The following is a 27489-nucleotide window of genomic DNA, read 5'->3' on the forward strand; positions in this document are numbered from 1 at the left end:
GCAGAGTCCCCAAACACACATATAAGCGTGCACGCAAGCACACGCAGGCACAGACAGGCACGGGGACACACGCATTCAGGCACACAGATGTACATGGATATATGTACACACAGGTGCATGTGCATACACAGGACACATGCAGAGCACATAAAGACACATGAGCACGTGCGAATATGGACACAGTACATGTGACATACGGGTGCAGGTACATGCACATGCAGACTGCAAACACTGGGGCCTGTACAGACAGACATGGACACAGAGATGCACACACAGAGGCCTGCACACGCTCCACATTCCAAAATTCCAGAACCAAAACTCACTGTAACCTCCATGCCACCCCAACCCCCCTTTCTACTCCTCTGACCTTTCACCTCCAATTCTTCAAGTGGGGCTACCACAGTCAACACAGCCTGAAAGGAAATATTCTGTGGCTTTAATATTACACTTTGAAGAAAACTTAACATGCTTTACCAGAAAGAGTCCTTGAACCAAATGCTTTTAAGAGGAAAACCGATGGGAAGCTTTTCTCATCTCTTCAACTCTTGCACCCACCACTTAGAGTCCCAAACCCAGCGGCCTGGAATCAATTCCAGCAGTAGGTTTTCTTCACAATAACCTTCCCAGGTACGTTAGATAAGGTGGGTATTGCCCCTGCTTTGCACAGGTCCCTGCTCACAGCATTCTTCCAGATTTGTTCCTGGGCTCAGAAGCACCTCTCCCGGGGTTGTGAGCTGACTAGAATTCTCTGAAGCCAGCTGGCTCTTGACCTGACTCCGTTTATTCTGCCAAACCAGCCTGTGCAGCCCGGGAGGACCCATCCCCACCACTCCCTCCACCAGCCCTTCTCCCCCTCCCCAGGACGAGGCTACCAGGTGAACCCAGCCCACTCCATTGGTTCTCAAGTCCTGACGTGGCCTATGTGGACCAAGGGCTTATTTGAAAATGTCCTTCCTTCTGCTGAACTGGAAGAGACAGACAGACACAGGTGTACACCCACACAGGAACCCTTGGGCTGGGAACCTGGACCTGCAGAGAGAGCCCCCCAAGAACCCCGCCCAGGAGCAGATGCCCAGGTAGGGGTGGGCACCACTGAGGCAGAGCTGCGCATCTCTGCAGCAGGGTCCACCTTTGCTCAGATAAAATCTTCCCAAATTCCCAAAGTGAGAAACAAGATAAAAACGGTAGCTGCTGTGGCTGAAGAGGGAGTTGTGGGCGGGGACTGGGGGCTGGGGTCCTCCGCACACAGTCTGAAGACTCCTGGTCCCCGTGTCAGCAGCAGCCACCTCTGGCTCGCACTTCCCGGCTCCCAGGGAAATGATCCTCCTCAACAAGCCGCCTTTTCCAGCCTTTTCCAGCTCCCCAGCTCCCCCAGCAAGCTCTCAGCACACCTTCCTTAGAACAAAAAGGGTTTCAGGGTACACCTTCAGTGTACCCAGTGAGGCAGGGGGTGGGCAGCAGCCGTCCCGGGGCTGATGGGGGCTGCCTGCAGTGGGCAGGTGTCCAGCCGGCTCAGGAGGCCCCCACGCAGGCGAGAGGAGGGGGTACCCTGACAGGCACCCAACCCTACCAAAGCCTCCTGCTGTGGCCTTATCACTCACTTCCTCTGCCAGAGGCACGGAAGGCCAATTCATGTCCATAAAAGGTCACGCTAAGCAGCAGTGATATCAGCCCCCACAGGAAGTACAGAGAGAAGAAAGAGCGGGGCCTGGCTCACCGACAGTGGGACAGACAGCCATGGCCCGGGACTGACTCATCAGAAGGCTCAGTGAGAAACACCTCCCGGAGAGTGCGGCCCACAGCTGCTCTGGGGGCACACCTGGGAGAGAAGCTGCTGTGGGACCCCGGCTTTGGGTCAACCAGGCTTCCTGACAACTGACTGAAGAGTAGAAATGGAACGGGGCAAAAATAAGGGGGGCGGGCACAGCGTCGGGTTGGGTGAGACGCTGGTGGGTGAGCCTGGATGAACCGTGACAAACGCCTGAACTTTCCTCTATCAAGGGGTCTATTCAACTTGTTTCTCGTGAAAATTCTGGCACAAACCTCAGGGGGCACCCTCTGGTGGAGGCTGCACCTCCCTAGCAGGGAAACTTGTTGGCCTTGCCTGGGAGGGGAGCCCCGGGCTGCCTGGGGCAAACTCCCCAAGACTCTCTGGCGGCACAGAGGCCCTGAGGGCGCAAGCGCCAAGCGATCACCTAGTCTGGCCTGCGTGGAGTCGATGGGCTCTGAGCTCAGCACTCAAGGCGGGGAGGCTGAGCAAGCAGCTGGTTCGGTCGCCTCATTACAGGTCAGGACACAGAGGCCCCAGAAACCCAAGGGCTTTTTCAAAGCACACGTGGTGGGCCAACACTTAGGACTCTGGTTCCTGGGCCCTCCCCACACCACCCCGTCACGGGCTCCTGCAGGGCAGGGCACCTGTGGTTCCGCCGTCCTCCCCCAGGGCTGCAAGGGGAGGTGGCAGCCCGCTCAGGAAGGATCTCAATTTAACCCGCCCATAGTCTTTCAGGCTTATCTGCTAGTTTCTCCAGAAGCCAGACCAATCCACCAGCGCAACCTACGGAACACAGGCAGCTCCCAGCACACAGGCAAGGGGCCAGAAATGTCCCGGGGGTGGTCCACCCGCATTCCCTCAGGCACGGCAGGCAGAGAGAATACTCTCCTTGCAGGGCTGCTGCCAAGGCGGCTCTCACAGGTCTACCGGCCGGAGGGAAGTTCAAAGTCACGGGAGGCACCCGCCTGTGCCGCTTGCAGCCACCAGCCAGGGACCACGCCGCCTTGCTCTGGCCCGACATTTCTCCTAAGGAAGAGGGACCCCAGTGGAATCCCAGAGGAGAAGGGCTTTCAGAGGGGATACACAAAGGGCTGGACTCGCGGGGAGAAGGGAGTGGAGGACAGCAGGAAAGACAACAGGATGGCAGCCGGGGGCAAGGTGGAAACTGCCGGCCACGCCTGGGGCAGAGCAGAAACAGCAGCTGGCTCGTGGAGCTCCCTGGGCAACAGCCTGGGTCGAGACTCAAGCAATTCTACAAAAGCCTCCTGCAGAGAACTGGCTTTTATGTTCGGTGGCGCTCAGCTTGGCCATGCTGGCACATGGCCCTCTGGGGTCCCGGAGCCAGAACTTGAGAGAAGACGACAAACCAGCTGGTGAGGGTATTCACCAAGGGTTGTGGGGGCCTCGTCGGAAGTTAAAGGTGCAAAGCAGCTTAGCTGCTGGGGGTGTCACGGGGCAGCTGTTTTGCTGGTTGGGGGCTGAAGGTGGTAACAGCAAGACGGTGGGCCACACTGTCAACCACCAACAAAGCTTTAGGTTCTGAGAGGCAATTCTTTCTCATCTCCCACTTCAGCCAGCAAAGCAACACATAGTGGGCTTTTTTTTTTAAAAAGCAAGCATAAAGCTGAATCCTTGAAAAGGACCAGTTAACCACAGATCCCTCTTCTAGGAAGAACATTTTATAGAAATGAGACGGACAGGCAGGACCACACTGTAATTGAGCAGCCTCATCAGGGCCGGGGCGTGGAAACTGGCCCTCTTTCCTACGCTGATTCTGTCGCAGCATCTCATCTGGCTCATCGCCAGGACAGTCAACAGAAAACCGGTTCAGTGTTGCTGAAGATCCAACTCCGAAGCATCCCCAACATTCTCCCGTAGCTCAACCGAGACCACATCCACCCCCAGGCCTCCAAGCTGCGAGCTGCGAGCTACGAGCTCCGGCTCCAAGGACTAGATCAGGCAAGCTGGAAGCTGCGTCTGCCCCTGAACGTTCCGCGGCCGCTGCAGGGGCAGACAACTGACAAGCGGCTTCCTGCGTGCTGCTGAGAGCCTGAGCGCCTGGAGGACTCCCTGGGTGGGATTAAAAAGCCGGGAGAGAGGAAGCGTTTGGTTATCGCCTTCATTACACAGGAGGGAGCATGGGTGGAGAAGGGAGTGCTTTTAAGGTTGTACGCCAGGCAGGGGCAGTTCCATCACAGAACTAAGTTTCCAGGCTCCGACTGCTTCCTTCTGAGGAGCACTTATGGCCCAGGCACCCCGCATGGCGTCTCATTTAGCCCTTACAAAACCCCGCAAAGGACGCTTCGTCAGGCCCCAGTGCAGGTGAGAAGGTGAAGGCTCCGTCAGTTACGCCCACCTGCCCACCCGGTCAGGGCCAGCGCGTGGGCGACGGCAGAGCGGGCTGCCGCGGCCTCCGGCGCGCACACGCGTGAGGAGACCTGACTCCAGGCCTCTTGGCGGACAGCAGGGCCTTTGTGTGGTGGCGGCTGACAGGGCCACTAAGGTGGGGTCACCGCGTCTGCGGCTTCTTGCCGCTCGCGTCCTCCGCCACCTGACCTGCGCGGCTGCTCAGACCGGGGCTCCATGGTGCCCATGAAGCAATCCCTGGTCTCTGACCCATATCACGCTTTTCCTCAGGAGGGCCGTGGAGGGCAGATAGTTCCCCGGGGGACAACCAGCAGGCGTGCTCCTCCCCCCACTAACCCCCGAACCCGACAGAAGGGTTCCTTCAGACACTAGCCGGGACGAGGAGGATGGCGCCGCAGGCTGGCCCGGGGGCCGCAGGACGGGGAGACCGGGCCCCGGGCAGGCTCCCTGGTGCCTGTGGACAAGCCAGTCAAGGCTTCTGGGCCTGGGGATCAGGACCGTGCTCATTTGTGCAGATGGCGCTAAAATTCTACCCTTCGCTGTTTCCGGAAAGGTCAGCCAACCACTGGCGGGAACGTGGACACTCTCCCAGGCACTGGGAGCGGCGCCGGGGTCTCCGGTCACCTAACACTTCTCATCGAGCTTCCTCTGGGGGGCAGAGGTGGGGCCAGGGAACAAAGGGTTAAATAGTTCTTGGATTAGTTTAGGCAAACACCCCCCCACGCCCCCACCCCTGCTGCTCCCCCAGAAATGCTGGGAGCTCATTAAAATACCATGAAGTCACTGAAAGTGAACAAAACCTGGCATTCTGACTAATTAACACAGAAGGTTATTTTTTTCCTGCTCTTGCTGGGGTGGTAACTGGGCTCAAATTCTCCCCCACGGGCCAGTTCTCCTGTAAGGACAGGCCCGCCCTCACCCCAGGAGCACCATGGTCCAGCCCGGCCGCTTCTGTGGCAGGCCCAGGGCTCCTTCCACCTGAATTCCAGGGCAGCAGCACAGGGCCTGCGCTCTCATCCTCCCAGTCCCAGGCAGTGCAAAGCCTCCAGCCCCCAACAGGATCCCGAGCAACAGACCAACAGACCAACCTCCCAGGCAGGAAGCCCCACTAATGGCTCTGACAACAATTAACCAAAAGGAAAAGCCAGGGTGGGGAGCATGAACCCTCCCTGTCACCACAGCTTCAATTAAACCAAGGACAGGAAATGAAACATACACAAAACTGTGCTGGGCATGTCTGGGCTGCACAATAACCACTTACTGACAAATACCTGCCAGGCTTTCCGCAGGCCCTACCTGGAGGTGCCTCCCCGCCCACCCCGGGCCTCAGCGACCTCGCTTTCCTCTGAACTCCTGAGACATCTGCATCTGTCTCAGGTGCCCCGGAACAGCGTATGGGTAACAAGGGGCCCTGCTCTGCAGCCACAGCCACAGATCTCCTTCTACAACTTGGCTAGTCTCTGCTCCTGCCTGCCAGGGCCCCTTGGTAGTCTGGCGCTTTTTAATCTAAGGACACCTCGTACTGCCATGCCCACCCTGCGCCCAGCGCAGGCAGTGCTAACCCATCACAGCAGTCCTTGGCTGTAAGCCTCCACTCCTTGGCAACACGGGGCCCCAGCAGCACGGAATCAGGGGGGGTCAGAGCTGAAAGCTAATCCGTACTCCTCAGCTCACTGGTTCTCAACTGGGGCGACAGTTCTCCCCCACCTCCCTTGGATATCTGGCCATGTCGAGACATTTTTGGTTATGACATATGGGTGGTGGGGTGCTACTGGCAACAAGCGGGGACAGGTCAGGAGTGTTGGGAAACAGCCTACGATGCACAGGACAGCCCCGCACAACAAAGAATTATCCGGCCCCAAATGTCAACAGTGCAAGCCAGAGAAACCCTGGCTGAGTCTAAGGAAGAGGTGGCACGGCCACATGGTTTATCATCTAAACAGGGATGCTTCTGCAAGTGGAAGAGGGCACTCTCAGTAACAACTCCAGGACAAGAGGCGTCAACCAGGACCATCCAGGCAAAGCTCGCATCTCAAAAACAAACAGAGGGAAGTCCCTGGGAAGGATCGAAGAGCTCATCACACACCTCGTGAGAGCCCCAGACAAAGCCACCAGCGACTTGTCAGAACAAACGTTAGAATGCCATAAACGAGAGCCAGCTCGTCAAGGGAATCTTTGTCTAGGTCTTCTTTAAAGATACAGCAGAAAAGGAACTTCTGGCCATACCTTTTAAGATGTGAGTTGCAGAGAACAAACTTGTTTCCCCCAAGGTCCCCCCAAGGTCAGCAATGTGACAAGGTGGACTAAGATTTCACTGCAAAAGAGAGAAGGTGACTGCAGACCCTGGGGCTCCACTGTGAGATCTGCTTTAGGGCAAGAACCAAAGGCTCTTCTCAGGAACTTTCCTTACTGGTGAACGTCTTGTCATAACATGGGCAACTTCATTATTAACTTCTTCCCCACCCCAAGAAGAAGAAACCTGTTGCAAATTTCTTTGAAGGTCAATCGTGATTAGGAAAAATCTTCTCAAGAGCTGACCAGGACTGGCTGTTGAGGACACAGAGAGAAGTGGAATTATTTCCCACCCAGCAAAGGTTGGAGAACAGCCCCTGAGAAAGTCTGAGTTGCAAAACTCTAAATAGCCTTGAAGCAGGATCCTCTGTCACACTGTTGTAGTCTGTGTTGGGGCTAAGACGTCCCAACCAGGGTTTGAACTGAGAGGCCTGTCAAAGTGCGCCATCTGCAGACAGACCAAGGAAGTACGTGAGAAGAAGTAAATAAATGAGGGAGGTTTTTTCGGGCCTTTATAGCTTCATGATCCTAAAGGCGCTTGAAAGCGGTTCTACAACCTATTGCAGGGTTCATGGCCCAGATGTGAGCAACTAAATAAGGATAATTCTAAAGAGCCAGAACAGCTTGAACCAAGAATCAAAGAACAGCAGTAACACTAAATCCCCACACGAGAGAGAGAAATTGAACATCAGCGTAAACTCACCATCATAATCAGTTGCCTAGATATCAACAAAAAAGTACAGCCATACTAAGAAAATGGAAGATATGGCCCAAGCAAAGGAATATACCAAAGACCCAGATGAGAGACAGGTTTTGAGACAATTAACAAGGCCCATACAAATCTCCTAAATCAAATTACTGAGTTCAAAAACAACAAGGCTAAAAAGAAAAGAGACATCAAGAGGACACTGGACAAACACAAAGAAGAATGTGAAAACCTGAACAGAAAAATAACAGAGGTTATGGGAATGAAAGGCACAATAGGTGAGATCAAAAATATATTAGAGGCGGCGGACTTGGCCCAGTGGTTAGGGCGTCCGTCTACCACATGGGAGGTCCGTGGTTCAAACCCTGGGCCTCCTTGACCTGTGTGGAGCTGGCCCATGCGCAGTGCTGATGCGCACAAGGAGTGCCCTGCCACGCAGGGGTGTCTCCCAGGTGGGGGGAGGGGTGTCCCCCAGGTGGGGGGAGCCCCACGCGCAAGGAGTGCGCCCCGTAAGGAGAGCCGCCCAGCGTGAAAGAAAGTGCAACCTGCCCAGGAATGGTGCCGCACACAGAGAGCTGACACAACAAGATGGTGCAACAAAAAGAAATACAGACTCCTGTGCTGCTGACGTCAACAGAAGCGGACAAAGAAGACATAGCAAATAGACACAGAGAACAGACAACTGGGGTGGGGGTGGGGGTGGGGGTGGGGGTGGGGGGGTGAAGGGGAGAGAAATAAATAAATAAATCTTAAAAAATATATATATATTAGAAAAAAAATTAGAAGCATACAATAGGAGACTCAAAATGATAGAAGAAAGAATAAGAGATGAAGGAGACAGAAAAGCTGAAATTAAAGAAAAAAAAGCACAGAGAGAAAAGAATGGAAAAAATAGAACAGGGGCCCAGGGAGCTGAATGATAATATGAAGTGCAACAACAAATAGGTCATAGGAGTTCCAAAAGGAGAAAAGGAGCAGAAAGCGCATTTGAGGAAATAATGCTTAAAAGTTTTCGAACTCTCATGAAAGAAATGAATTTAAATGCCCAAGAAGCACAGCATAAACCAACCAGAATAAATCCAAATAGACCTACTCCAGAACAATATTACTCAGAATCTCAAACGCCCAAGATAAAGAGAAAACCTGAGAGCCACAAAGAAGAAGCAAATCATCACATATGAGGGACACCAAGTAAGACTTAATGTGGATTTCATCAGAAAACCATGGAGGCGAAAAGACAGGTATACGACAATTAGGGTAATGAAAGAGAAAACCTGCAAGTCGAGAATTCTTTATCCAACAAAATTGTCCTTCAAATATTAAGGTGAGATTTAAAAATACTCACAAATAAACAAAAAGTAATAGAATTCGTAAAAAAGAGTCCAGCTTGGCAGGAAGCATTAAAGTGAGCCTTATAGCCTGAAAGAAAAAGACAAGAGGGAGAGGTGTAGAGGAGAGTGCAGAAGGCAAGAACAGCAGAAAGGATAACAAAAAGAGTAAAAAGACAGACAAAAATAAGATATAACATACAAAAGCCAAAGAATAAAATGCATATACAGTAATATCATTGAATGTGAATGGATTAAACTCCACAATCAAACGATGTAGGCTGACAGAACGGCTAAAAAACAAGCCATATGCTGTCTACAAGAGACTCATCTTAGAGTCAACGATACATATTGGCTGAAAGTGAAAGGCTGGAAAAAGATACTCCCCGCAAACAGTAACCAAAAGAGAGGAGGGGGGAGTGAATGTGGCTCAAGCAGCTGAGCATTTGCTACCCACATGGGAGGTCCCAGGTTCAATCCTTAGTGCCTCCTTAAAAAAACCAAAAACATGGGAAACGGACTTTGGCCCAGTGGTTAGGGCGTCCGTCTACCATATGGGAGGTCCGCGGTTCAAACCCCGGGCCTCCTTGACCTGTGTGGAGCTGGCCATGTGCAGTGCTGATGCACGCAACCTCCTTGACCTGTGTGGAGCTGGCCATGTGCAGTGCTGATGCACGCAAGGAGTGCCGTGCCACTCAAGGGTGTCCCCCGCGTGGGGAAGCCCCACGCGCAAGGAGTACGCCCGTGAGGAAAGCCGCCCAGCGTGAAAAGAAAGTGCAGCCTGCCCAGGAATGGCGCCGCCCACACTTCCTGTGCTGCTGACGACAACAGAAGCGGACAAAGAAACAAGACGCAGCAAACAGACACCAAGAACAGACAACCAGGGGAGGGGGGGAAATTAAATAAATAAATAAATCTTTTAAAAAAATAAATAAATAAATAAATTAAAAAACCAAAAACAGGCATCCGCAGCAGCCTCTACGTAGGCCCGACTTCTCTCATTTGTGCACCTCACTCAGCTTCCTTTGCAACCACATCCGACAAACCTGATATGGCTGAAATTGAGAAATTTGATAAATCAAAATCAAAGAAGACAGGAAACACAAGAGAAAAATCCACTGCCTTCCAAATAAATGATCTAACAGGAAGAAGCAGGCGAGCTGTAAATGAGGCATGCGCCACTGTAAGTACTGTACATTCCACAAGCACTGCCTTCTTATTTTACTTCTGTTAGCTGTTAACTTTGTAAGATGCAAAGAGGTTGGATCAAGTTCAAGTGACCATGCTGCCCCTTTTCACATCAAAGACTCAAGAACTGCTGACAAGGAAGGCTGTATCTGCCTCTCCACCTGCCTGTCGGGCTGACAGGGAAGGAAAAGAACTTGCATGTTGGTGAAGGATGACAGTGAAATCTAGAGGAAAAGCAAAAGCTGTTTAAAGGTGTCCTACAGGCTGTAAAATGCAGTTTAATCAGAGTGCCCTTTCTTTTTGCTCAAATGATTTTAATTATTGGAATGCACAATTTTTAAATATGCAAATCGTTTTAAAACCTAAAAAACAACAACAAGCAAACAAACGAAAATGCCAACTCAGGGGAGCCGACGTAGCTCAGTGGTTGAGTGCCAGCTTCCCACATATAAGGCCCCAGGTTCAATATCAGCCCCATTAGCGCAAAAAGAAAAAAAGAGCGAGCAGAGGTACTATACTAACGTCGGACAAAAGAGATTTTAAATGCGGAAAGGTTATTAGAGATGCAGGAGGCCATTATACATTAACAAAACGGACAATTCACTAGAAAGGAGAAAGTCATAAATATCCATGGACATAACCGTTGCCCCAAAATGCATAAGGCAAACTCTGGAAAAACACGAAGGAAGAAACAGACATCTCTATAATAATCGTCAGAGTCTTCAATACCCCACTCACAACATTAGATAGAACAACTAGATAGAATATCAACAAGGAAAGAGAACTTGAACAATATGATAAAGGAGCTAGACCTAAAAGACATATACAGAACCCTGAACAAAACTCAGTGGGTTATACAATCGTCTCAAGTACTCAAGGATCTTTCTCCAGGATAGATCACAAGCTGGGTCACAAAGCAGGTCTCAGTAAATATAAAAAGAATGAAATCATACAAACCACTTTCTCAGATCATAATGGAAGGAAGCTGGAAATCAATATCAGGAAAGGGGAAATTGCAAATGTGTGGAAGCTAAACAGCACACTCCTAAACAATCAGTGGGTCCCAGAAGAGACTGTACGAGAAATTAGTAAATATCTTGAGATGAATGAAAATGAGAATGCAACTTATCAAAACTTATGGAACACAGCAGAAGGCGGTATCGAGCTGGATATTTATAGCCCTAATGCCTACATAGGAAAAGAAGAAAGAGGTAAAACTGAACACCTGGGGAACTAGAAAAAGGAAAGCAAACCAACCACAAAACAAGCAGAAGAAGTAATAAAGATTAGGGCAGAAATAAATGAAATTGAGAACAAAAAAAACAAGAGAATAATTAACAAAAAGCTGGATCTTTGAGAAGATCAATAAAATTGAAAAACCCCTAACTAGACTAAAAAGGAAAAAAAGAGAAGATGCAAATAAATAAAAAATGAAGAGGGATGTTACGACTGACCCCACAGAAATAAAAGAATCATAAGAGGATATTATGAGAAACTGTATGCCAACAAATTAGACAACCTAGTTGAAATGGACAAACTCTTAGAAACACACAAATAACCTACAAAGACTCTACAAGAAACAGAGGAACCCAACAAACCAATCACATTCAAAGAGATTGAATTGGTCATCAGGAATCTCCCAAAAAAGAAAAGTCCAGGACCAGATGGCTTTACAGGTGAATTCCACCAAACATTTCAAGAATTTACACCAATTCTGTTTAAACTCTTCTAAAAATTTGAAGAGGAGGGACAATTACCCAATACATTTTATGAAGCCAACATCACCCTAATACTAAAGCCATACAAAGACACTACAAGAAAAGAAAATTACAGACCAATCTCTCTAATGAACAGAGATGCAAAAGTTATCAACAATATACTTGCAAATAAACCCAACAGCAAATTAAAAGAATTATACCCCATGACCAAGTGGGATTTATTCCTGGTATGCAAGGGTGGCTCAACGCAAGAAACCAATTAATGTAATATATTACATTAACAAACTGAAGGAAAAAAACCTATATGATCATTTCTATCAATGTAGAAAAGGCGTTCAACAAAACCCAGCATCATTTCTTGATAAAAACACTTTGAAATAGGAATAGAAGGGAAGTTCCTTAATATGATAAAGGGCATATATGAAAAACCCACAACCAACCTCATACTCATTGGGGAAAGGTTGAAAGCTTCCCTCTAATGAAAAAACAAGACAAGGATGCCCACTGTCACCACTGTTATTCAACATTGTACTACAAGTTCTAGCTAGAGCAATTAAGAAAAAAAAAAGGGAAAAAAAAAGAGCATCCAAACAGGAAAAGAGGAAGTAAAACTCTATTTGTGGATGACATGATCCTATATTTAGAAAATTCTGAAATATCTATGACTAAGCTACTTAATAATATACAAGTTTAACAAAGTAGAAGGATTAAAAAATCACACAAAAATCAGTAATGTTTCTGTACATTAGAACTGAACAATCTGAGGAGAAAATCAGGGGGGAAATTCCATTTATAATAGCCACAAAAAGGCTCAAATACCTAGGAATCAATTTACCCAACTATGGACAGGACCTATATTCACAAAACTCAAAAACAATACTAAAAGAAATCAAAGAAGACCTAAACAAATGCAAAGACATTGCATGTTCATGGATTGGAAGACTAAGTAGTATGAAGATGTCAATCCTACCCAAACTGATTTACAGATTCAATGCAATACCAATCAAAATTCCAACAGCCTTCTTTTCAGAAACAGAAAAGGCAACCACCTAATTTATTTGGAAGGGAAAGGGCACCCAAATAGCTAAAAAAAAGTCCTTAAAAAGAAGAATGGCGTGCAATGATGCTCACTCCTTGACAATGAAACATATAACAAAGCTACAGTGGTCAAAACAGCAAGGTACTGGCATAAAGACAGACACATTGATGAGTGGAAGAGAACTGAGAGTCCAGAAATAGACCCTCACCTCTATGGCCAACTGGTTTAGACAAACCTACCAAGTCGACATTACTGGAACAAAATAGTCTCTTCAACAAACGGTGCTGGGAGAACTGGATAATCATAACCAAAGGAATGAAAGAGGACCCCTACTCACTCCCTAAACAAGAATTAACTCAAAATGGATCAAAGACCTAAATATAAAAGCCGGGACTATATTTCTTCTAAGACTACTAGAAGAAGATGTAGGGAAACATCTTCAAGACCTTGTGGTAAGTGGTGGTTTCTTGGACCTTACACCAAAAGCCCAAGCAACAAAAGGAAAAAGTGATGAAATGGGACCTTCTCAAAATTAAACACCTTCACACATCAAAGGACTTTATCAAAAGGGTAAAAAGGCAGCCAACTCCATGGGAGAAAATATCTGGAAATCGCATATCGTAACATTTTATATCCGTGACATATAAAGAGATGCTATAACCAAAAAACAAAAAGACAACCTGATTTAAAAATGGGCAAAAGACTTGAACAGACATTTGTCCAAAGAAGAAATACAAATGAAGGAAAAAAGCACATGAAGAAATGTTCAACATCACTAGTGATTAGGGAAATGCAAATCAAAGCTACAGTGCGTTATCATTTCACACCTATTAGAATGGCCACTATTAAAAAGCTGGAAAACTACAAGTGTTGGAGAGAGAATGTGGCAAGACAGGAACACTTATTCACCACTGGGTGGGAATGCAGAACGAATGATACAGCCACTGTGGACAACTGGCAGTCCTAAGGACGTTGACTATTTGCTACATGGTCCAGCAATACCACTACTAGGTATGAACTGAGAATAATTGAGCGCAGTGGCACAAACTGGCATCTGAACACTGACGTTCATAGCGGTGTTATTCACGACGGCGAAAAGATGGAAACGACCCTGGCAAATTCAACTGGCAAATGGGTAAACAAATTGTGAGGTATACAGACAATGGAATATCATGTACCTGTAAGAAGAAATGAAATCATGAAGCATATGACAACGTGGATGAATCTGGAAGACATTATGTTGAGTGACACAAGCCAGACACAAAAGGACAAACACTGTATGACTGCACTATTATGAATAAATATACTGTGTAAACTCAGGGCATTAATAACTAGAATATAGGTCACCAGAAAACTCAATGTATTTAGAGAATAGAAAGTTGAAGATTAATCTGTACAGATTTGGTAAAAAGGTTGTTTGTAAATCTTTAGTAAGGAATAGAAACGGTGAAAGCACATCATAGCGTTTCTAACTAGCAGTGATAATATATGGGTATGACAGTGGTTGAAAAGGAACATCCAAGGCATCTGTACTGGGAAGCGGACTTGGCCCAGTGGTTAGGGCTTCCGTCTACCACATGGGAGGTCCCCGGTTCAAACCCTGGGCCTCCTTGACCCGTGTGGAGCTGACCCATGCACAGTGCTGATGCGCGCAAGGAGTGCCCTGACACGCAGGGGCGTCCCCGCATAGGGGAGCCCCACGTGCAAGGAGTGCACCCCGTAAGGAGAGCTGCCCAGTGCGAAAGAAAGTGCAGCCTGCCCAGGAATGGTGCCGCACACATGGAGAGCTGACACAACAAGATGATGCAACAACAACAAAAAAAGAAACACAGATTCCCGTGCTGATGACAACAACAAAAAGAAGATGACACAGCAAATAGACACACAGAACAGACAACCGGGGCGGAAGGGGGAAGGGGAGAGAAATAAAGAAATAAATCTTTAAAAATAAATAAGTAAAGTCACCTATGCTATTAGAAGGAAAGCTAAAAAATGTAATATGGGACTATAGCGTAGCAAAACCTCATGTGAAGTACTAGTATGGATAATATTGCGTATATAAGAATGTTTTTCTTTGAAACGGAACAGTTGTATGTTCATGTTACAAGATGTTACTATAACGCAAAAATACAACAAAGTAAAATATGGGCAGTAGTGTACAGTAATATATTAATAATTTTCCATTAAGGGTAAAAAAAAGAAAAGGAAATATTCTAAATGAAAGAAACTTTGTTAGACAAAAGGTACTACATACTGTTTGACTCCATCTGTACAAACCAGAAATATAAATAAATTAGAAAGTCGGAAAAAGAAGAGCAGATACGTCCACCAGGGGAAGGATAGGGAGATTGAGAGGTGATTATTAAGGGGTAGAGTTTTGTCTGTTTTTTTGCTTATTATTATTATTGGAATAATAAAAATGCTCTAATAATGACCGTTGTGATAAATGTACAACTATGTGATTACACCAAATACCACTGACTTTGGATGGACTGTATGCTTTATCAATATGTATCAATAAAAAAGAAGAAAGCTCCAAGATTTTAGGTTCCACATACCCACAAATATATTTCCTATCCCTCGTCAGTCTCCAAGAGAGGAAAACATTCAACCACTCATTCTCTAATGTGGGGCAGGCCTTCAGTTCCTGGCCGAGACCCCCTGGTCAGCACAAAGGAAAGCTCCCGCCCTCTCACAGTAAGATACTCAGTATTCTTAATTATCCCCAACTTATGGGATGGCTTTGTGCTTTGCCCCAATTTTTAAATTTTTTATTTTTTGGTGTTGAAAATAGAATTTGGGTAAATCACTTCAGAAAGAAGTCCCACAGGTTGTATGAAGAAAGGCTGACAGTGCAGTTCCAGGGGCTCCAGCTCCTGGCAACGTGCTTTTTAGCACTACATTATTCTTGTCATAATAAGACAAGCATGCCTAGCTGCAAAGAAGGCCTGTGCTAGAAAACCATCCAAACCCAGCATCCTAGTGTGGGAGCATGCCCGTCTCCAGTAGTTCAGATTTAAAGACAACGCCAGGGTGCACGTCTTACCCAAGCCTGACTCATAACCTCCAGAGATAGATACTAACTCTTTTCACAGAACATTCTTCCACCAGACTGCTCTGTTTAACACTCTGCAACAAATATCCTACTTTAAAACCAAAGAATGGGCTTCCTCAAGGAATGCTGGTAGATGGAAATATAAAATCAAAGGCTAGGTCAAACTAGTACACCCTACCTACTAACCAAACTTAGCAACGAAATACCGTCTCCACAGCACCTGATGTGGTAGGACAGACCCATGGGTTGCCATTTTAAACCACTAAACCACTAAATCAGGGACAAAGTTGCAATTTTAAACAACACTGTCAAAATTGACTACAAAGTTTAAAAAAGGATGTACATGTAACAGGACATGAAAAGCCTACAGTCTCTGTAAGAGACGTGAACGGGGCCCGAAAGCTGGGTTTGCGTTAGCATTCCACTGAACCCCCACCACATGCCAGGTTAAGCCCTGGGAATATAAGGGCAACCTAGGTCCATGTCTAGGAACCAAGAACAGATTTGTACACATAGAAGCCAGGGTTCTGGTGACAATCTGACCCAGATACTCTGTCTGGAGAGCAGTGATGTGCCGGTCACAGCTTTAAACAGAAGAGGGACTGGCCAAGGTTGTAGGTAGCTGGAGTGGACAGCTGGAAGCAGAGTGGCCTGTTAGAGAAACATAAGCAGTTCTGTGTGGCCGGGAGGTGGACAGGTAAAAGGGAGACCAAGAGCTCTGTGTGTGCTCACTGGGGGCAAGGGAAGGAGCTTTTTCAAGAATAGCAAAAGCTGGGAAGTGGATCTGGCTCAACAGATAGAGCATCCACCTACCAATGGAAGGTCCAAGGTTCAAACCCAGGGCCTCCTGACCTGTGTGATGAGTTGGCCCACGCACAGTGCTGATGCGTGCAAGGAGTGTCATGCCATGCAGGGGTGTCCCCCGCATAGGGGAGCCCCAAGCACAAGGAGTGCACCCCGTAAGGAGAGCCACCCAGCATGAAAAAAGTGCAGCCTGTCCAGGAATGGCGCCGCACACAAGGAGAGCTGACATGGCAAGATGATGCAACAAAAAGAAATACAGACTCCTGGTGCCGCCTGACAAGAATGCAAGCGGACACAGAAGAACACACAGCGAATGGACACAGAGAGCAGACAACTGGGGGGGAGGGGGAAGGGGAGAGAAATAAATAAAAAATAAATCTTAAAAAAAAAGAATAGCAAAAGCAAGAAAGTCTGTAGAAAGTGTTGACTGACTTATAGAAAGGGGTGAAGGAGAGAGAGAAGAGCATAAGATGAGCCCCGGTTCCTGGCTTGGGGGCTGGATGGATGGAGGAGGGGTGGGTGGACAGGAAGGCATGTGGTGGGGGGAGTGGCATGTGGTGGGGGGAGTGGCAGGTGGGGGCCAGTGCCGGTCCTCAACCTGGAGATGGTGGTGGAAGCCACGCGAGGGGCAGTGGTCATCACCAGAGCACAGGGGGCGGGGAGCTGGGAGGGAGCCAAGGAGAAGGAAAGGCAGAGATCAAGGGAGCCAGAGGGAGCCCCAGGAAGGAAGGGCTTTCACAAGGAAGTGGCCAAGACTGCCCAATGCTGCAGAGAGGTTAAGATAAGAACTCAGGAGGACAATGGATTTAGCAACCAAGAAGTAATGGGTGACCTTTGTCAGAGAAGTGGTGGGGCCCGAGGCCAGGTCTGCAGGGCGGGATGGAGCTGACAGGACAGAGCCAGCACGGGGCAAGCCAGAGCAAGGTGCAGAATCCAGGAGAGGCTTCTTGTTTTTTTTCAAAGATGAGAGATATTCAATCATGTTTTCAGGCTGTAGGGAAGGAGTAAGAGAAAGAGCTGAGAAAATTGGAGGAAAGGGTGTAACTGGAAAGAACGGGCTGGGAAGAGAGCAGAGAGGACTGGCATAAGAGCTCTCAACAAGAATGGAAACTAGGGAAACTAATAGGAAATGTATTTTATAGCGCTTCTAGAATGACCCAGAACCTTACAAACAGATCCTTTGGACAGCCATTGGTCTTGGCTCCCCTAAAACGGCTTCAGAATTCCACAATACACTGCCCCATCGTTAGTGCCATCAGTGCTGCCCAGCCATGACCAGTGTGGCTCTGAGTGCGAATTAATTCTCACTACAGGGCAAAAAGCAGGGGAGTGCAGCTTGGTGAAGGCTCAGCCGCAGGGAGGCGAGCCGGCCTCCTGCTCACAAAGCCGTTCGGCCCCACGACACTCACCTTGCATCATGCTCCTGTAGGCGGTGTCCGTGATGGCGTAAATGTGAGGGGGCATCTCGTGCCTCTTCTTGCCCTTGTACATTTCCACGATCTCTTCGGAGTAGATGGGCAGGTTCTTATAAGGATTGATGACCACGCAGAACAGGCCTGAGTAAGTCTACAGGAAAGAGCAGCAAATGGGAATGGGTTAGGATGTCTGCTTCTCAACAGTGTGCAACTTTTGTGGTATTCTGAAATATGACTCCTTCAAACGACCCTAAGCCAGCCCAAGGATCGACCACTCCCGGGACCCCTTGCTCTCTCGGCGCTGCTCCAGCAGACGGCTGCAGGTGTGGGGTGACCAGCACCTCTCTGCTCTTTTAGTTATGGTCCTCCCTTGACTGCACGACTGTTGCCAGCTTTGTATGTCAATCAGGGTGTGTAGTCTAGTTACAAAGCAGTATCCAAAGGACAGTAAGAGATGTGTCTCTCATCATGAAAGATGCACAAAGAGAAAAGGTTTCAGTTACAGCAGAGCAAACTGTGTAGAAACACAAAATATTCTACACTGAAGGATTCTCTAAACCCTCCTAAGGTTGGGAAAACCCTCTGTACTCCTAAAGTAGGCAGATCTCTTGTGGGCTAGTGGATCGCTGGCAGAAACCTCTCTCCCTGGTGCCTGTTCTACAGACATTCACATAAAAATTCTGCAAAGCCTTAAAGTCCAGGTTTGTTTGTTTTTTTTTAAAGATTTATTTTTTGTTCCACCCCCCCCGCCCCCCGCCCCAGCTGTCTGTTCTCTGTGTCCATTTGCTGCATGTTCTTGTTTTGCCCACTTCTGTTGTTGTCAGCGGCATGGGATGTTCCCATAAGCCTTCTTCAAGACTCAGGTCTTTCCCCGATGGAACCCAATTAGTCAGTGACCTTAATGGGAGGCACCTAAAATGCACCCAACACGCAACGCTTGACCTGACCAGGTTAAAATCCGACACTGGAGTCAGACTCCCTGGGTTCAAATCCAGCAAGGTCAAGTTTCTAAACATCTCTCTCCCTCCGTTTCTCAATCTCCACAGTGAGGACAGGCTGAATCCACAGCTCCCTGAGGACTGAACAGGGTGAGTGGCCGGCACGGCACCCACCACAGCGTCAGAAGAACACCTCCCAGTGTCACCAGTTTATAGAGAGCTGTCTTTCCTCAGTACCGTAAGGTAAATCCACATTAGTTTGTGGCATTAATTCTTTTTCTAATAATTATCCTATTTTCCCCCCAAGATCCTTCATCACCACCAAAAAATGGCAGAATCCGGATAGCTGAGAGAGCCCTTGAGATGGCAGGGAGGACGTGGTTCTCTGCAGGCATCTGGAGTGAGCCGAGCACCCACCTCTGGGACAGCGTGCCACGGGCCCAGGGGACTGGCTCAGGAGACGGCGCTCCCTGCTTCTGCACACTTGCAGCCCTGACACTGCTCGGTGCCACTGAAGGCAGCAAAGCAATGAAGCGCAGGGCTGGGACCAGGCCCCATCCAGACCTCCCTGCTCATGGAGGGCGGGAGTCCGAGCCCATTACATCCCTCTCTTTTCCTCAACTCCTCACTGCTCCCTGTTCTCCCCCTTGATCCAACAGCAGCTAAGAGCTGAGGGTCGGCACCAGTGGGCCAACCCGGTCCCGCCAAAACTGAGATTGAATCTTTCAGCTGAACCCACAGACAAGGTGCACAAGGAACCAGTTGTGAAGACAAAGGCGCTTCCCGGACATTAGTCAAAGGCTACAGCACTTGGAATTTCCAAGCACAAGTTCAATGGAAAGCAGAACTCCTGGGGCACCCATGTACCATACACTGGTCTCCATTCAAGAGAGCAGCTGAGCTTAGGAATGAACAACAAGTGTGTTTGGCTGCCTCTTCTGTTCGGAGGAGGGGACGGAGGCCCTCGATTTCCTTTATTCCTGGGGATAATCAGCCATTTGTTTTCCCTCCAACTCCCCTTTACACAAGGGACCAGGAAAGCTCCAAAGCAAAGAAGTCCAAATGTGGCACTGCCAACCTGCAGCCTGGGGATCGCGTGGAGACAGGAGTGAAGTGAGAAACTTGTGTGGGTCTCCCTCCATGTGACTGTCAAGCGGGGACAAGCTAGAAGTCAGGGAGCGGCAGGTCATCCCAGGAGCTCAGAGACAATCGAGCTTTGTTCCTGGAGTTTGCGAAAACCCACACTCTAGGAACTCCAGCCCGATAAAAGCGATGGACACACGGCCCTGCATTTATGGAGTTCCACAGGGGCCAGATGTTTTCACACAGCTGGCGATGACAGCAGAAGGGATGCAGGGTTAGGACAAGTCTCTGCGGCAGCTGGGCAAGCAGACGGTCCTGAGGCAGGGTCTGTATGGGGCTCCAAGTTCCCGGGGCTAATCCCAGCAAATCTGAGGCTTTGATCACAGTCAGCCCCGTGTAAGCAGTGCTCAGACCAGGTGGGAGGACGGAGACGGCAGCCCTGGGAGCACAGACACCGAGCAAGTGGCTCTGCTCCCACGCGCCTGCTCCATTCACGGGCCACAGAGGCTCTTTGTGCCCAACCGCCCCCTGGCCCAGGGCCTCACCCATAAAAGAAAGGACAGAGCAGCTGTGGCACAAAAGGAGCCACTCCACCCACAATGCCAGGCAAGCCCTCCGCACACAGGTCCGAGTTAGCAATCTGGAACCCCGCGTGCAAAGGAGTGGACAGCTCACAAGCCGTGCGGCACCCCTACCCGGTCACCCCACCAGTGGGGCTCTGCCGCTGCTGGGGTCTCCATTAGGACCACTGCAGGGACAATCAACTTCCCCAGCGGTGTTGCACAGGAGGAGGCTGGTATGAGCAGCAGAGAAACCAGACTTGGGAGATTGCAGACAAGGAGCAAAAACGGTCATTAATGCCTCCAATCAGTTTAGAGCACAAGCTAGGGTCCTACCCACTGTCCCTGCATAAGACTGTGCATGTATGTCACTTTTAGAGGAAAAGACCAAGAAATACTGAATGCATTTTAATAACTGATATCCCTCTTCTTGTGAGAGGGAAAGACTATCTGCAGCCAGCTGATATGGGCAAGGGCACGCTGTCCAACAATTGCATGCTCAGTCAATCTCTAACGGGACTCAAGTTGAACAGAGACACTGGCAAAAGGTGAAGTAGAAGAATGGAGTTACCTTCACTTATAACAAGTAACAGCAGCTATGTGAGTCCAGACCCTGCCGCTGAGCAGGTGCTGGCTGGGTACTTGACAAAGCTTTCACGGAATCCTGGGAGGAGGAAGCGAGGCTTCGTGCAGCCCAGTGACATAGGAAGGGGCTGAGCTGGGATCTGAACCAGGTCTTGGGGCTCCAACTCCCATGCCCTTAATCACTCTACTTTACTGAGCACAGACTATCTTGGCTTGCCGACACCACAGAGTGGTACAACATAAGCCACAAAGCCTGCTGAGAAGAGCCTCCCACCCCCAGACAATGGGTCTGTGGTCCCCACTCCTGCAGAAAGACATACTTCTTTGAAGGCTCTTCATTTTTCTGTAAGTCACCAGTGCTGCACTTCAGTGGTTAATACTCCCAGGGGTAGGGAATTTTTAATTGGTCCATAAAATACACTCATCAAGAAACAGAGCAGGGGGAAATGGACTTGGCCCAGTGGTTAGGGTGTCCGTCTACCACATGGGAGGCCCGCGGTTCAAACCCCGGGCCTCCTTGACCCGTGTGGAGCTGGCCCACGTGCAGTGCTGATGCACGCAAGGAGTGCCGCCCCATGCAGAGGTGTGCGCCCCACGCAGAGGAGTCCCCCGCGTAGGGGAGCCCCCACGCGCAAGGAGTGTACCCGTAAGGAGAGCAGCCCAGCACGAAAGAAAGTGCAGCCTGCCCAGGAATGGCGCCGCCCACACTTCCCATGCCGCTGACGACAACAGAAGCAGACAAAGAAACAAGATGCAACAAACAGACACAGAGAACAGACAACCAGGGGAGGGGGGGGGAATTAAATAAATAAATAAATCTTTAAAAAAAAAAAAAAAAAAAAAAAGAAAGAAACAGAGCAGGGAAGCAGATTTGGTTCAATGGACAGAGCGTCCACCTACCACATGGGAGGTCCAGGGTTCAAACCCAGGCCTCCTGACCCGTGTGGTGAGCTGGCCCATGCGCAGTGCTGATGTGCGCAAGGAGTGCTGTGCCATGCAGGGGTGTCCCCCACATAGGGGAGCCCCATGCACAAGGAGTGTGCCCTGTAAGGAGAGCCGCACTGCGTGAAGAAAGCGCAGCCTGCCCAGGTGTGGTGCTGCACACACAGACAGCTGATGCAGCAAGATGACACAACAAAAAGAGACACCGATTCCCGGTGCCGCTGACAAGAATTCAAGCGGAAACAGAAGAACACACAGTGAATGGACACAGAGAGCAGACACCGGGGTGGGGGGAGAGAAATAAATCAATAAATCTTAAAAAAAAAAAAAAAAACACAAAACAGAGCAGTAACCAAGCTGAGAGTTAGGAAACCCAAGTTCCAGCCTCAGCTCTGCCACCTCGCTGCGTGACCCTGGATAAGTTCCTTGCCATCTCTAGACCTCAATTCTTAGAAATGGACTAAGCTTGTCTATGAAGATGGATTTTTCCAGGTGGATCATTCCAGTATCTACTTGTTGATGGGTCCTCAACTAATCAGGCTCATCCCCAAAAGGAAGTCATCATGGGAAGTGGATTTAGTTCAATGGATAGAGCATCTGCCTACCAGATGGGAGGTTCAGAGTTCAAACCCAGGGCCTCCTGACCCATATGGTGAGCCAGCTCACACGCAGTGCTGATGTGTGCAAAGAATACTGTGCCACGCAGGGGTGTCCCCCGCGTAGGGAAGCTGCACGCGCAAGAAGTGTGCCCCGTAAGGAGAGCCACACTGTGTGAAAGTCCAGCCTGCTCAGGAGTGGCGCCGCACACAGAGAGAGCTGATGCAGCAAGATGACACAACATAAAGAGACACATTCCCAGTGCCGCTGACAAGAATCCAAGCAGACACAGAAGAACACATAGTGAATGGACACAGAGAGCAAACAACTGAGGGGGTAGGGGGGAAGGGGAGAGAAAGAAATAAAAATAAATCTTTAAAAAAAAAAAAGAAAAAGGAAGTCATCATGGCAGAAAAGAGGGGACCTAGTTATCATGCACTGATTTAGCCATCAGCAAGGTCCTCACACACAGTCAGACCCAGGCAGTATTTCTGAGCAATCCAAATAGCCCAAATGGCCCACGGTTCAACACGGAGGGTTTCTGTAGAAGGCAGGGCACTCAGAAATACCAGTCCAGTGGGCTAAGGCAAGCCAGCGGCCTGTGGAAACAAGTCCTGAAGTCGCTCTGAATTGTTCAGAAAGTGGAAAGGCTGACCCTTTGAGAGCTGCTCATTGTTCCTGTAACAGGATGAGCCCAGCTACTCCTTTTTTTTTACATCATGAACAAACCCCTCGGTCTGAGATTTGATCTCCCCAACTGTAAAATGAGAGGGTCATCATAAATAATCTCAAGATTTTTTTCCCCTGAAGCTCAGAAAAAAATTTGAGAACAGTTTATCTAGCCCCAAGACCAAGAAGGCTGGGGGTGGCTATAACAGCATATTTTCAAAAATAGCTATTTTTGGAATAATCAGAACAAGGTATTTCTTCCCCACTGGGGAGAGAACATAAGGAATTGGAGAATATAAAAGCTTGGAGTCTTATCACCAAGAGAAAGTACAAATGGTAATTTTCTAACATTTTCTCAAAAGGTGATGAGCCATCTTTCTGCCAATGTAGCCTGTCTAGAAAAGAAAAGCCCACTCCTGATCTTTTGAATGTTTGGGGTCTTGGCACATGCTGTTCTCCGTCACGCTGGCAGGGAACCGGGACTGAAGTGTTGGATGGGCTGATTCCAGTCCTCCTCTTGGTGCTCACCCCTGCTCAAACCCTGGTCCCCAGAGAACTGAGTCACGCCTACAAGCCTCCACAAAGAATAAGACGGCAGAGGTGCCAAGCATGACATTGGGTAAAGCGGTGAGGGCAGAAGGAACTGGTGGTGAGGGAGGACAAAGGTAGGAAACCAAGAGACGGCATTCCCCAAGTTAGAAGGAATTTACCACGCTGGCCTGAACTTCTTTGTTTCCACCAAGATTCAGGGTGTGGACCAAGGCCAGCCGGTGGGTGGGCATAACTGAGACATGGCTGCTCTTCTCCCTAATCAGACTTAAAACAGAGTTCCTGTTATTTCCATCAAGTGCTGTGGCTATGCAGGAAAGACACAAGAGTAATGCTCTGGAGACCTTTCCACCACGATGTGCAGATGCTAAAGTTCAAGGATGTCACCCTGGCATTCCCTAAAGCCTCTGTGTACCAGAGGTCCAGGGCCTGGGCATCTGAGAGGGTGGGGGCCTGGCACCTCCCACGCCTGAGTGCCCAGGCTGCAGCCCCCGGGGGGGCTCGGAGAGCCACTTACATAGATGAGCCCTGAGTAGTAGCGCTCCTTGAGGTTGTGCAGCACCGAGGCTTCGTTGAGGCACGTGAGCTCCGCCATATCCTCCACCTTGGAGAACTTGGGTGGGTTCATCTTCTGGATGTCATCCTTGTTCACCTTCACCTTCTTCCCGTTCTCCACCAGCTCCACAATGGCCTCCTCGCCCAGCTCCTCCTTAAAGCTGGCGGGCTCAAAGCCACTCTTCTCTGAAGGCACCCATACCAACTTCTTGGCTGCCCAGTCGGCCTGCGCCAGCGGGTTATTGATGAAGTTTTTATCCACATAGAGATACTTATCAGCAGCTTGCTGAGCCATGGCGACTTAGAGCCAGGACCTGCGGGAGAAAAGAGGAAAAGGCATTAGACACAGCTGCAGTCACACGAGCACCACTCACACTCACCTCTTATCTTTGCACACTTTATAGCAGGATAATACAGCAGAACTCTATTAGAACAGGGCTGCACAACTAGCCAGAAATTTTCTACTCCCCACTCTTGGGAGAAAGATTACATTGCTGAAAACACGAGTTGATAACAGAGATTTTCTAAGAAATTAGTGGTAAGGAGTACCCTAGGATCAATCATCAATCAAATGAATCTAAAAACAGAATTACATTATTACAAAGTCAATAAAAAATAATAAAATTAAAAAATTAAAAAAAAAACAGAATTACTGTGCCAAATGATAAGCATAATGAGTCTCAAAGACAGGCAATTTAAGTCGCTGCTAAAGCATGGGAAGTGGAACCATACAATTGAGGAGGACTTTCAACAAAAACACGTTTCTAATTAACCAAAAAATCCAAGAGACTACCACCAGTCTCCATTTTGAAAAGCTTTTTCTTTTTTCACAGTCTTGTGAGGCACTCTTGAAAAGGCAACCCTCACACTTTCTGGGCGAGGAGAGCTTAAGCACATGCGTGTTTGCTTTTTTTGAAACGCATTTGCAAAATAAAGATGATGAAACAACAATTCCTTATACTTGTGTAGCTTAGAGTTTCTGGAGGTTTTCACACTCTAATTAGTTATCTCAATAGATCTCTGTCCTAAAAACTCTGTAAGGAAGGTAGGTAGGTATGATTAGCCTACCTATGATTTACAGATGAGGAAACAGAAGCTCCCCAGAGGTAAATAGACTTGTGCAAGGCCACCGAGGAGGAGAAGCCCCGGCTTCGGACTCCCAGCCCTGTGCTCTTCCACCACTAGCACAGTAGTTATTCCCACGAGGCTGGCCTGGCTGGCGACTGCTGCTCAGGGCTTGAGACCCTGGTTCACTGAGGCAGATCCAGCCCCTGGCCGCCAGCCCATCGAAGGAGCTGGCCCAGAAACTCATGGCCCAGCTCCCCCATGAGGTCAAGCCCCATCCCACCCCTGCCCTGGGAAATCCAGAAGGACCCAGATCCAAATCCAGAGCCTCACAGGTGTCCATGCTTTCAGATGGAGGCCAAGGAGGCTGGAAGCTTGGGAGGGAAATAAAAGCAAAAGGCTAACCAGCCCAGCAAGAGGCTGCCCAGGCCTTCCCTGGGCTCATTAAACCGTTTCCAGATCAAGGGCGATGGGCTCCTCTGGGCTCACTCCAGGAAACCACCGTGGCCCATGGCCTGCCATTCTCATGTGGCCACTATTATGTGGGTCTGGGGTCTAGGCAAGAGGCAATGCCCAGGGCACTGCTAGTTTCATTTTGGCTTCCTTGCTTCCCCTCTGGCAAGTCCAAGTACAGAAATCAAAGGTCTCTCTCTGCCACAGTGAACACCAGCTCTCCTCCACCTCCCTGCCATCCACCTGACCACTGAAGTCCCAGCACCCAGGCCCCTGAAAGCAGAATCCCGAAGCTCCCCATCGCATCGCATCACGCCACTCACCCGCTTAGGAAGGCGCGGCTGTCACAGAGCACAGGTTCTCCCAGGCAGCTGAGGGTCAACCTTCTTGCATACCCCACAAAGGATGGACAAGACAACCTCCCATCAGTATACGAAGGGGGATTCACCTGAAGCCCCCCCAAACTCCTAAAGTCGCTGATGGGTGGGAGTGCCCCCTGATCCAGCCCAGAGAAGCCTCTACAAGACCCTCGCAGGAGGTGGCAGAGAGGCGGTTATTAAGTTTTGGACTCCCCGTGCACACCAAGCCTCACCTAACTGCCAAGCCCCCAACAAGAGGTCTCACTACCTGTCTAGACATGAGTAAAAGGCTCAGAGCCACCCACCCAGGTGGGGGAGGGAGGTCCTAGCCCTCGTCTGCCTGGCCCCCCGCCTGGGCTCTGCCCTGCACACTTGTCCTGGGGACCCTCCGAGAAGGCAGGCTGGCACTTGAGCTGGGTCGTAATGTCGATAAGCTGAGGCATGGGATTGGGGGCAAGTGCATTCTCAACTCCCAACTAATATTTGCTGAGTGTTATCAGGCAGGGAGCTGAGCAAGCGCGTGTTCCCAGCCTGGACTGTGGGGCCTGTCAAAAAGCAGAATGTGTTAGAATCCCTGGGCACAGGGAGGGCACGGCTGCCAGCCCTGTTCAGACTCCACTTCATTCCAGCATGCCAGCCCCGGCGCAATGAGCAGCAGGACGCAGGACTAGCTTCAAGAACCGGCCTGGTGGCCCACTCGGGCTGCAGGAGCCGGGAGCTTGGCCCATCCTGGAAACCTGGCGAAACTGCCCAGCCCTGTCATCCACCCTTTCGTGGAATCTCTGTGCCAGAGGGCCACCAACGTAACAGCAGCTGGCAGGGGCAGGCGGAAGAATTCTAGCTTCAGGCCTTCGGGAAGGGGAGGGGACAGCTAGTTACCAGCCAGCACTGTCTACTCCTGAAGCTAAATGAAGAGGAGCCAGAGGATGGATAGAATCAAAAAGCCGGACAAGACCCGGGAAGGACACGGAGCAATCGGAATCCTCACATGCTGCTGGGAATGTGAGGGGGTGCAGCTGCTTTGGAAAACAGCCTGGCCGCTCCTCACACGATTAAACAGGTACCGTCGGACCCAGCAATTCTTGTCCCAGGAGAATTCTACTCCTGTCCTACCCAAGAGAAATGAAACAAATGTGAAACAATGTTCCTCACAGCACCATTCACAACAGCCAAAAGGTGGGAACATTCCAAGTGTCAAGGTCTAAGCGAACAGTGGAATAGTATTCAGCCACAAAAAGGAATGGAGCACCAACACGCGCCACAGCATGGACGTACCCTGCAGATACCAGCTAAGTGAGAGAAGCCAGTCCCGAACGCCCACATCCCACCTGACTCCATCCTATTCCCGGGAAAGCCCAGAGGAAGGAAACCACAGAGACAAAGCTAGAAGATACAGGGGTTCTTCCTGAGGTGGTGAAAATGTTCTACTACTGCCTGGGGTGATGGCTGCA

At 49.3% G+C, this 27489-nt stretch overlaps 1 protein-coding gene across 1 annotated transcript in view; it reads right to left on the reverse strand.

The window, feature by feature from the left end:
- MYH9 (myosin heavy chain 9) overlaps nucleotides 1-27489 on the reverse strand; it is a 97270-nt gene that overhangs the window by 40833 nt on the left and 28948 nt on the right. Inside the window, exons 2-3 of the mRNA XM_058308745.1 lie at nucleotides 24124-24475; nucleotides 17678-17834 (exon numbers count right to left, since the gene is read on the reverse strand). Of these exons, the coding sequence (XP_058164728.1) occupies nucleotides 17678-17834; nucleotides 24124-24456 (490 nt within the window). The 5' untranslated portion in view covers nucleotides 24457-24475. The remainder of the gene's footprint in view (nucleotides 1-17677; nucleotides 17835-24123; nucleotides 24476-27489) is intronic.

The sequence above is a fragment of the Dasypus novemcinctus genome, chromosome 12 (genome assembly GCF_030445035.2).
Source record: "Dasypus novemcinctus isolate mDasNov1 chromosome 12, mDasNov1.1.hap2, whole genome shotgun sequence".
Classification (NCBI taxonomy): Eukaryota; Metazoa; Chordata; class Mammalia; order Cingulata; family Dasypodidae; genus Dasypus; species Dasypus novemcinctus.